The sequence below is a fragment of the Xenopus tropicalis genome, chromosome 6 (assembly GCF_000004195.4).
Source record: "Xenopus tropicalis strain Nigerian chromosome 6, UCB_Xtro_10.0, whole genome shotgun sequence".
Taxonomy (NCBI): Eukaryota; Metazoa; Chordata; class Amphibia; order Anura; family Pipidae; genus Xenopus; species Xenopus tropicalis.
Window position 1 is genome coordinate 105,271,751 of NC_030682.2, and position 12,423 is coordinate 105,284,173.

Sequence of the window (12,423 nt, forward strand, 5' to 3'; positions counted from 1 at the left end):
GCAAATCCCTAATGGAGAAGGACCTTGGAGTCCTTGTAGATAATAAACTTGGCTGTAGCAAGCAATGCCAGGCAGCAGCTGCAAGGGCAAACAAGGTTTTGAGCTGTATTAAAAGGGGTATAGATTCACGGGAGGAGGGGGTTATTCTTCCCCTTTACAGAGCGCTGGTAAGGCCCCATCTAGAATATGCTGTTCAGTTTTGGTCTCCAGTGCTCAAACGGGACATTATTGAGTTAGAGAGGGTCCAGAGAAGGGCAACTAAGTTGGTAAAGGGTATGGAAAGTCTCAGTTATGAAGAAAGACTGGCCAAGTTGGGTTTGTTTACACTGGAGAAGAGGCGCTTAAGAGGTGACATGATAACTATGTATAAATATATAAAGGGATCATATAATAACCTTTCTAATGTTTTATTTACCAGTAGGTCCTTCCAACGGACACGAGGGCACCCACTCCGTTTAGAAGAAGGGAGGTTCCATTTAAACATTCGGAAAGGATTTTTTACTGTGAGAGCTGTGAAGTTCTGGAATTCCCTCCCCGAATCAGTCGTACTGGCTGATACATCATATAACTTTAAGAAGGGGCTGGATGGATTCTTAGCAAGTGAGGGAATACAGGGTTATGGGAGATAGCTCTCAGCACTAGTTGATCCAGGGACTGGTCCGATTGCCATCTTGGAGTCAGGAAGGAATTTTTTCCCCTCTGTGGCAAATTAGAGAGGCTTCAGATGGGGTTTTTTGCCTTCCTCTGGATCAACTAGTAGTTAGGCAGGTTATATATAGGCATTATGGTTGAACTTGATGGACGTATGTCTTTTTTCAACCCAACTTACTATGTTACTATGTTACTATGTCCTTAATTTGCGCCTTTATAATTATACAAACAACCAAACAAATAAAACCGTGTGTATTGTGTGTGCCAAACAACTGAATGCTATCTGAGATTAATTCTTCCAAGAAACATCAGCATCCATCTTTATAAGATTATCACAAGGATTATTTAGATTAGGGAGCAGCCAATGACCACAAATGAACCCTGTTTATACATATGGAAATAGCTACATTGTAAAATGATTTCTCCTACACAAGGACCCACCACAACTGATTTTATATATACTGGTTATTCCTCCTATTTTTTTATCTAAGAAGCTCTTGCAGTAGAGAAAGTCCAACAAGCTACAATGTATGCCTTATTTAGTACATGCCTTTTAGTCAATCAATCTCCTAAATGACATGGCTTCCCTGAAGATAGAAAAGTTGCTGCATATAATAAGCAAAAAAAAAGTGTTCAGTCCAAGAAGGCACAGCCAAGCTTTTTTGGGGCAGAACCTTTTCAGACACTAACAAAGACATCTTTTTGTTTACATTTATCCCATGCCAAGTATAGCGATAACTAAATAACTGTAGTTTACAGGTAAATGTCAATTGCACAATGATATTCTCTCCTTTCAGCACTGACTATGGGTTAATTCAGTATTTCATGCATTGAGCGGATAAGAAAATTCATGGTACAGGAAGGTGACAGTGAGGGTTTTTATTAATGTATGTAGAGATTTGGACAGCAGAGCACAAGGGTATGCATATTAAAGATAGTCATTTAGAAAATACAGAATGTTGATGGCTCATTTTCGAAAGCTAGAAATATATTGTTGTGCTGATATATTAGCAAATAATACTCTCCAAGTAGTAATCAATAATTACTGATCTGTAATGTTTCATGTGCAGCAAATGTTGTATTAGCTTTCTGTAAATGTATCATGATTTTGTGAAATTATGAAAAGAAAACAGGGTACATATGCAGCTTTATGCCGAATATAAAATTAGATGTGTATGTTAGGTATTATATAGATAATTACTTAAAAATAAAAAAAAGACATTTAGGGCTGTTGTGCCTAGTTTTGAATGTTTTACTGCCTGGGTTTGGCAAAGCAGTATTCAAAGGCATGCAACACATTCATACACATTGGTATCCACTAGATGTGCTTGGACATCCCTGGGGAGCGGCGGGGGATGCTGGGTGCAAGAGAGCCCTGAACTTGCTACAGACAAACAATAATTACAGTGTTGCCTTTCAGCTAACAGCACACTGCGTCAGATTTGTAGCCTGACAGAGCACACCCATTGCCCCAAATGCAAGTTTTTCTCTTAGTGCTTTTACAGCTCTGTGTGGGGCAACAACAAATTAACCCAATAATATTCCATTGGGAGCAAAAAGCAATAGAATTTTTGTGTACTTTGTTTAGATGAGTCCAAAATTGATGATTACACCAATCTTTTTAATTGTAAAGGCTCATTTGCAATTGCCCCTAGGCCAAGTGTAAGGTGGGCAATACACGCATCAATGTAATCATATGAAACATAGTTTTGGAACATGCATGGGCTCACAATTATTGTCCCGATAATTTTTGTATCATGGCGATCATTTAGTCAATCGGACAGGTTAGAAAAATTTGGTTGGATAAAATCTTGTGAGGTGCTCTGTCGGACCGGCGCGTTCCCCTACCTTAGGTCGCGCCGGCCGGCAGACGCGCTCTATTAGGGGCCCGCACTTCCGGGTTCGGCAGGGACGGCGCGGCGTTACTGCGCATGCACGATGACGCGCGTACATGCGCAGTCGCGCGCCCTGAAGCATTAGGCGCCATCTTTGTGTAGGTTTTTTAGGTTTCCGGTTCCTTTGATTTTTGGCGCCAAATTCGGCTATTTAAACCCCTTCCTTCATTGTTTTCATTGCCCAAGCTGGCTTCTGTTATCTACAGTACCTGCTCTTGCATTTTGTTTGCTGTTTCCGGATTTGACCTTTGCCTGACCCTGACCACGATACTTGCTACCTGCCTTGACCGTTTGCCTGTACCCCGACTACGAATATTGCTGCCAGCCCCGACTTGTGCCTGTACCCCGACTACGTTCTGCCTTTGCCTTGCCTGTACCTCGCATCTCGTCTGAACTCTGAAGGTTTGCAGGACCCCAGCTTGGACCGCAGCAGAAAGTCCGGGGCCCCAAAAGGGCGTCGGTGAACACCGGGAAGAGCTGGGAGTTCCTGTTATACTGTAGGAGTCAGATTTTGCATACAGCGGTCGCACACTGGTTCCATTCTAACTTGAACGTTACAAATCTGAGCCTGTATTGTGTATCTGACGATATACTTATGAGACCTACAATGTATTTCCAGGAAGTAACTTTGGTACAATTGGAGTCTGCCAACTATTTTATGTTCAGAACATCCTTCGATTTGTTATTTCATTCTTAATGTTATTTTAGATTGTTGTGTTTAAACGTTCAATATCCAAACAGCAGAAGAAGACTAAAATCTGAATGTATATGCCACCTTAACCCAGAGAGGGCAACAATGTAGAGGGTAAGTCAAAATGCCTCTTATAACAGATCAACATTCTGCCCCCCCCCCTACGGTACTATAATAGGTTTTTACAAATTTTCTTCCCTGCCTCCTGTAATACTGACAGGCTAGGGGAAAGCCAGGAAGCAATAGAGAGTAAACAGGACTGTACTTCTTAAATGTGTATAAGGTATTTTACCCGTTAAAAAATATACTTTAAAAATATTAACTTTGCCATTGGTCCATTTTGTAACCTATCTGCCTCTTGGAAAGCTGAGGCTATTAAAACATGCTTTTAAGTTCAGACATATTGGGCTCAGTCTTAGCTCCCATTTACTCTCACACTACATACAAATATAGCAGGGTTAATTGGCTTCTGATAAGATAAAAGTGAGATAAGATAAAAGATAATTTGTGTGTATAGAGTCCCTAGATTGTAAGCTCCACTGGAGCAGTAAAGAGCTGCAAAATATGTTATAAAATATGCCTGCTGATAATAATAATAATAATAAAGTTCCAAAGGTCAGCCATCCTAACCAGGTCAAAGCATAAGATCAATTGTGTGTTTATACTGTTTTGGCTTGGCAAATGGAAACACAGAGTTCAACTTATTTAGAAAATTCCCATGGTGTTTACTTAAAAAGAAGTGAAAGACACATCTAACAGAAAAAAACTGGCACGCGGAACACATCAAACATCTGTGCACTAATGTTTAGAAATCACTGGTGTTGTACTTCATTAAATGCCAGGACCATGCCCTAGTGGCCCTGACCATAAGGTAGAGCAATATATAAGTAACAGCAGAGTATTATATAGGAATACTGCTTTCCTGTGCTAGAGAATGATATTCATTTGCACTGAGCTAGGCTGAAGCTCATCATTTCATTTTGTTATATAGTTAATGGAATTCTCTGTTGACAGAGGGATGCTAGCAACAGTAACTTTAATAAAAAAAAAACAAAAAAACAAAACACTATAATTGTGAAATTTAGGTTTTCATATGAATCCATCTGGCCACCATATTGTTTTCCATTTTGGCTATTTTTCACAAGTCATAGATCATAATTCACTTGATTCTGCTTTTACAGGTATGGGACCTGTTATCCAGAATGCTCAGGACTTAGGGTTTTCCGGATAAGGGATCTTTTTCGTAATATGGATCTCCATAACTTAAGTCTGTTATCATTTCAATATTGAATAGACCCAATAAGATTGTTTTACCTCCAATAAGGATTAATTATATACTAGTTAGGATCAAGTACAAGGTACTGTTTTATAATTACAGCAAAAAAAAAAAAATAGAATTATTTGCTTATAATGGAGTCTACGGAAGATAGCCTTTCCATAATTCAGAAGTTTCTGGATAATAGGTTTCCAGATACGGGATCCCATACCTGTACTACATTTGACTCTTTTTTAAAGGTTTATTTAAGTGTGCTTGATCTTTATTCTAAAGTTCTGCATTGTAATTGTTTAAAGGGTAACCTCACACTCACCTCTTCTTCATGACTAAGACAACTCCAAGAAAAATGATGACAAACAGGAGAATTCCTGCTATTCCCCCAGCGATTTTGACTGTGTGATCGGATTGGCTCTCATGTTCTGAATCCGGTTTGCTTGTTGCCGCTCCTATATGGTGAATGATACACACGTGAGAAAAAAACAGCACAAATCTCTTAAAATGTAGTTCTATCTTTTCATACTCCTATATATTTAACAGCAATGGCCCCCATATTAAACAGTAAATTCTACCTCATTTCAGCCATATCTCTGAGGCACCATATATATTAAAAAGCTTTTAGGTGTAATGACAGAAAAGAGATTACACTTATTTTTCTTCAAATCTATGTAAGGCATAGTAAGTGGTTGGGTATAAAACATACATCATTTAACCATTTTAGGTGCACTGTACAATACATTTCATTATCCTCTGTTCTTTCTTTTGTAAAGGGAAAAAATCCTTGTTCACAACATAATAACTATCCTATGCCTTTACCCAAACTTGATTTGCTGCTGTGTTATCCTTAATTATGTTTCTTAAGTGAAGCAGTAATTCCATAACATATTAACTCAAACACCTGGAAAACTCTGATAAGCTCATTCACCACGCATTTTACCAGTGATTGTTTTTCGACACAATAGCCTATTTTTGCCTTTGGAAATTTAAATCTAGGTCACATCTGGTAGTCAAAAGACTCCTTCTAAGCAATTTATTCACAAAGTGGGAAGCAGCTGATGATCACACCATTGGCACCCACATTTAATATCTGTTTAAATGAGATAACTGGTGCCTTGCAGCAGCAACTGTCTTAGCTCCCTGAGATTCCTTATTTTTCTAATGCTCTGTTTATAATGTTTACTGTATAATGTGATGGAATGTCAAATCGATGTCTGATGAAATATCCATTTCCTCCCCTAAATGAGTTCAAGATGAAAAATATACGAAACGCAATGTTCAATTCACTAAACCCGATCCCTCCTCAGACCTGTATTATTCCTAAGCTTCCAATTTTTTTAATCAGAATGTGACAGTACTCATCATGTGGGATGCCATTAACCAGACAGATGGTTTCAGAAACACAAATTTATTTTGCAAATCCCAATTACCTCTTTTTAGTGCCTTTTCATGCTTCCTATCAACATCCTTATATCGTGTACACACGGCGTCAGCTCTATAACCCCACTGTTACTATTTAACAAGTGAAGTGCATTTTTTAACATTATGTAACACTTCATTTTCATTTGTTTTTTTTTTTTACTTATGAACCCCTCTATCTCTCTCTAGTCTATTTTACTATGGTACCATTACTCTTCCATTCTTGAAGGCTACCTGCACATGAAACAAATTTTTGGATATGTCACTGTCCCACAGGCTATTTGCTTGACAACATCTATTATTTGGACATGGATGTGGACGTCCAAAATTAACTGAGCCAGCTGAAAGGTCCACTGACTAGTTAGCCAGAATGCTATATATTTTCAAACCAGTCAAAAACATTATACCAATGCAAATAAGGTTACAAACAGGAGTGAAGTTAAATAATGAAACAATCGTAATAAATGCACAGGTGCAGGAAATGGCAGCTTGAGTTAAGTCCCTGTCCTGAGGAGCTTAAAGTGGTGGTTAACTACTTGTTATAGTTGTGGAATTATTTGCCATCTTTGCATCTTTCTAGCTTTCATATGGGGGTCACTGAAACCAGCAGGCAACAAAACTGTTGCTCTGTGAAGCTACAATTTTATTGTTGTTAATTTCTTTTCACTCATCTTTTCATTCATGCCCTTTACTATTCATATACCAGTCTTTTATTCAAACCACTGCTACAGTAAATAAGACCCTAGCTATCAAACAGCTGCTGAAATTCCAAGCTGAAGAGTTGAACAAAAAGCTAAATACTAAAACTGAAAAAACACAAAAAATAAATGAAAATGAATGTCTATGTTATAAGAAAAGTTAATTTAAAGGTGAACAACCCCTATGATAAAGAGGTGACAGGTACGAATGAAATGGGATAGAGAACAATGCAAGCCAGGGGTGTGCTGTAGCAGAGGTAGACTAATGAAGAGCCTTCACTAGAAATGTCTAAGGAGATTTGAGAACTTGTCACATAAATGAAGGTAAAGCATTCCAGAAGCAGAAAATGGTGTTATATGTGCTACAGCTTTTGTGGCAAACTGGATGTAAAATAGGTTGCCTTGAGCTGAGCCTGGAGAGAGACTTCCAGTGGTTTAGAAACAGGTAAGATAATGAGGGTAGCAGTAATGAAGATGGTTTGCAATGAGTGGGGATGTTTATATGGGAGACAAGGTACTGAGAGCCAACAACACAACTCTTAAACCATGCAAAAAACCTTATGGCTTTGTGGTAACATAAATAATATCAAGGAAAAGAAGCCCAAATTGCACTTGATTTGTTCTCCAGTGACATAGAGGTATTCTAGGAAAGATATCCCGTGCCTTAAAATGATCATGCAATTACATCTGCACTTGTAAATAGTGATGAGAGAATCTCATTTTTCTTCACCTAAGTCCACGAAACTGTGAAAAGATTTGTGCAACAGCAAAAAATGAGCAAAATGCGTAAAATGACAACATTATTTTGATGCATCAAGAAAATGATGTGCGCAACAATTTTTTTAACGTGTGTTATGATGTGTGTGAATCCATGCCTGCCGAAACATTACGCTCATCACTGCAGTAGATATTTGTCATGTTCCATCCCATTCATTAAGATCCTTATCCCAGCCCTCCCGCTTCTATTTAGGCCTACTTCTCTCATTTCCACCAAAACTCAGGCTTGTCATTACCTAGCTGATGTTATTTATGTGTCTACTCCTTCTCCATCCCAGTCTCTTCCAATCTCTACTCTTTTGCAGTTCGATCAAGTCCTTCAGAATCTTTTAGGTGAAGCATGTATTCCAAGGCTAGGGAACAATGCATGTTTCAAGGAAACACACCTTTAACAGAAAACTGTTGTTTGCGAGCAAGCTTATTTAGATGACTTATTTAGAAGAATTTTTGATATGGCAATGAAATGCTTTGCAGCTATTAGATAATTCTATGGTTAAAGGGAAACTCCACCCAAACACAACTTAAGCTTTTTGAAAAGTAAACATAATTTAAAGCAGGTTTGCATTATACATCAATTAAAAATCTGCAGCCTTTTCATGATTCTAAATGTTATAATATAGTCTGGAAGAGTTACCTAAGCCTGGCCCCCTGTTCTCCTGCTGATCTGGCTGACTACATTCAGACTAAAAAAAAATGCAACAGTAGTTGACTCTCCTCAGCCTGCCTTCAGCCTGCATCCTCCAAATCCCACAATTCCCTGCACAAGTTATGTCAATAAGGAAAGGAACATTACAGTACAATGTATTGAGTTATGTAGTTCCTGCATGCTGTCTGTAACCTGGGAGACGTTGTCACACTTTGTAACATCAATGTTTTAGTCCCTCCTCCCCTGCCGGCGGGAATTCAAATGATGCCCAAAGAGAACTGTTTTGCAGCTGGATTTCAGCATATAAAAAAGGTATTTATTTACAAGTAACAGATTACAGTGATAGGTATGTTAAGGGTTTCTGTGTTGTATGGGTCTCTTTAAAGGAACAGTAACACCAAAAAATGAAAGTGGATAAAAGTAACTAAAATATAATGTACTGTTGCCCTGCACTGGTAAAAGTTGTGTGTTTGCTTCAGAAAGTCTACTATAATTTATATAAATAAGCTTCTGTGTAGACATGGAGGCAGCCATTCAAAGGAGAAAAGGCACAGGCACATAGCAGATAACAGATAAAACACAATCTGCTATGTAACCTGTGCATTTTCTCCTTTTTTCCAGCTTGAATGGCTGCCCCCAGGGCTACACAGCAGCTTATTATATAAATTATAGTAGTGTTACTGTAGCAAACACACCAGTTTTACCAGTGCAGGGCAACAGTGCATTATATTTTTATTACTTTAAAGCTCTTTCATTTTTTTCATTTTTTGGTGTTACTGTTCCTTTAACAAATTTTGGATTGAGAGCGGGAATTCCCCTTTCAAACAACAAAAGAGGAAATTTTTTCCTATCTGTACATGGCTGGTATTTGTTTGCAATAAGACAGTAAGCAGCATTTTGTAGAAGTCACCTTCATGTTATGAAAAACATACTTGATTGTCTGTAATAAAACCCATCTGTCCCACAGCTAAAAAAATAAGAAGACTCAAAATGCACCTATAGAGTAACTCTGTATGATGTGTTACTGTACTTATTATGGAAAGCATGCTATTCTGATCCAGCAACTATATTACAGTTCCAATACAACACCTCTTAGCACAGTTCAAAGCTATAATCTGTATTTACTGTCTTCTTCCTGAGTTTTGTTGATAAGAAACACTTTCTTTTTCATTCTAAAATCTTTATGTCGTTTTTTTAACCCCCTTTACTGCTGGAATGTTGTGATTTAAAAATGTAATTGTTTAGCCCTGAGGAAATATCCAAGAGGCTTTAGGCAATAATCACACTGCATAAAGTACAAATGACAACAGTGCTACCACACAAAAAAATTAAAGATCATTCTGGACTCGGGAGATAAGGGGCAAAATTCTCTTAGGAAGAATTGGCTAAGAAAAAGACCATGTAAAGCTTTCTGATATGGCTTTCGTTTATCATAGGAAGGCAGCTTTACTTATCATGGGGAATGCAGGATGCTGTTATTTTATATTAGAACAGTATGAGGAGTCAGTGTTTAACTAGGACAGGGAGATCAGGAGCAGGTAGGAAAGTAACAGAGAAATATAAGAATATGGGAAATTTAGAAATCAGCAGCCAGGTAGCTGAATTAGAATAGACAGCGAACAGTTTCTGCAATAAAAATGATTCGAAAATATGCCCATGATCAATCTGTTATAATTATATCTAATTATTCCTTTAAAAATTCAGTACAACTCCCCTTCAAATAAACAGGGCCAACATGTTTAGACTGAAGCTACTTTATATTTAGCCTGTGTGTGGTAGTTAATTAGATTACCAGTAAACAACCAAGCCCTTCACCCTTTGTTGCTATTGTTTTGTTAGCAGGAGTTCATTGTGTGGGGGATTATCTGTACTCTGGTTATTTAATATCTACCTAACAAAACTATTATGCTTATGTTCCGTACAAATACTATTCACTGAGCTCATGTTGAACAAAGGGGTGTACAGACCCTTTAATAATAATTTTCTCAAAAGGAAACTCAGGAAAATCAGTAAACTTGTGCCATTATTAGCTGTGTCAAAATATATGTATCCTGATGCAGGTAAATCCATCTCCATAGCTGTAGTAGAGTAACCACAAATGTTTAGCTGTGGGACACACCCCACCCACTTATTATGTAGTCCTCAGCTATTTCAGTTAAGAGAGATAGACTCTAGCTACTATAAACTGCAATAGTATGGACTTGGACAACTATTTTTAGGCCACATCTCTTACTTCTAGGTATATTATTTGTGTATGTATCTCACTTTTATTAAAAGGTACGTAAAATCTAGTGCAAATGGTAGATAGAATAATGGCAATATGTTTGGCAGTCCAATAAAAATATGTTGATAAATTGGTAAGTATATACATATGTAATAAAAGGCACAAAGTTGGCCTAGTAACAGTAACCCATAGCAACCAATAAGATGTTTGCTTTTAAACAGGTGATCAGTAAATGGTACCTGCTGATTGGTTGCTATGGTTTGCTGCTCCAGAGCAAACTTAGTGTCTTTTATTACATAACCCCCTACATCAGGGGTCTCAAACTCGCGGCCCGCGGGCCATTTGCGGCCCTCGGTACAGTATTTTTTGGCCCGCACCAACGCCTTTTCAAAAGCAATGAATGGATCACGATTTTTATTGCGATTCAAGGGATAATGCAAGGCACGGCGGGTGGGAGCTGCTGATTGCGGAAATGACGTTATGCCATCATAACAGTTATTATGGGAAGACGCTCTGTGTGCACAATTTGCTCCTTAGCAGCTAATTGTGCACACAGAACGTCTTCCCATAATAACTGTTATGATGGCATAACGTCATTTCCGCAATCAGCAGCTCCCGCCCGCCGTGCCTTGCATTATCCCTTGAAAGCCAATTTTTTGTGAAATCCCTTATGCGGCCCAGCCTCATCCTGACTTTGCCTCCTGCGGCCCCCAGGTAAATTGAGTTTGAGCCCCCTGCCCTACATGCACAATAGAGAATAGTGAGATAGATAAAGTAAAATAGGTAGGAATAGGATACACCGATGCAGAGAAGTTGGAGTAGATTGTGAAAAATGGGTCTGATAGAACTGCGGTGAGGGAATAGATCAGACTGGTCAAAATATGAGAGTGTGGAAATAACATGGCGAAAAGGAGCAGGAAAGCATATATGGAATGTGTAGAACAGAATGAAGAGAGATTCTGGGCAAGTACAATTAGGAATCACAATACAAATCCCTCTACATTTTTGATCAAAAATACAACCACAAATAGACACAACAAAAGGTTGTCATCTTCAAAGTGCAATCAACACAACAGCACATCTTTAAGGTGGCAACACTACTGAGATCATTCATTTGCTGGCTGTCAATGTGTTTCCTTTCAGGGGGAACTATCATGAAATCAAATTCTAAATTTGTGTTTAATAAGAAATTATAATGCTTTTTTTAAATAAAGTCTATGAATTTGCAGTCCTTTTAAAGATAATAAGATACTGTAATTAGTCCTCCCATCCTCAGCAGCCACATTGCTCTCCTCTCTCCTGCTGTTTTTCTACGCAGAGTCTACAATCTCGACAGCAGTAGCTTTTGAATATGAATATTTGCACCTCCAGTATTTAAAAATCTAGCTTCTGACTAAGGTGAGCACAATTAATGATGGGGAAGACAAAATGTTGTGGGTACCAATATGTCAAATTGTGCCAATATTTTGTACTTTCCACTCCTTTAGTAGATAAGCCCTTAAATGTTTTATATATGGTAACCCAAAACAGAAGGGAAAACATATTTTGTGTACAGGCGTAGGACTTGGGCAGAACATCCAGCTACAACCAGTATAGGCAATGATGTCCAACAAGCAAAGAGACAGGAGCTAAGAGGGACCAGACATATTTATAGACAAGCAGAGTCGGTTACACTGAAGATAACTCTATATTGATATGGCAATGTACTTATTGGCCCCAGTTAGACATTTATCAGTAAAAGCAGGAGATTACACCTTGTGGCTTGTATTACAGTGTCACATTATCACAAGATAATTAAAGGACTTCCTGGGACCACTCTAATACAAAATACATTAAGTATACATAGCAGAAAGTGGTTGGGTAGATGCAGTATAGATACAGTAGATATCTATATAAAATGTGTGTAGTCTCCTACCTCAAAGGTCTGTGCAACCCAGTGCCAAATTTCCTAGCTAATGTCAACATTACTAAAATTAAACCATTGTACTATAGTACAGGTATAGGATCCCTTATCCGGAAACCCATTATCCAGAAAGCTCTGAATTACGGAAAGCTGTCTCCCTTAGACTCCATTTTAATCAAATAATTCAGAATTTTAAAACTAATTTCCTTTTTCTCTGTAATAATAAAACAGTACCTTGTAATTGATCCC

At 38.1% G+C, this 12,423-nt stretch overlaps 1 protein-coding gene across 1 annotated transcript in view; it reads right to left on the reverse strand.

Moving 5' to 3' along the window:
- The window catches only part of ptprm (protein tyrosine phosphatase, receptor type M), a 431,502-nt gene that overhangs the window by 131,288 nt on the left and 287,791 nt on the right, over nt 1-12,423 (reverse strand). The window contains exon 15 of the mRNA XM_031903767.1: nt 4,827-4,959. Within this exon, the coding sequence (XP_031759627.1) occupies nt 4,827-4,959 (133 nt within the window). The remainder of the gene's footprint in view (nt 1-4,826; nt 4,960-12,423) is intronic.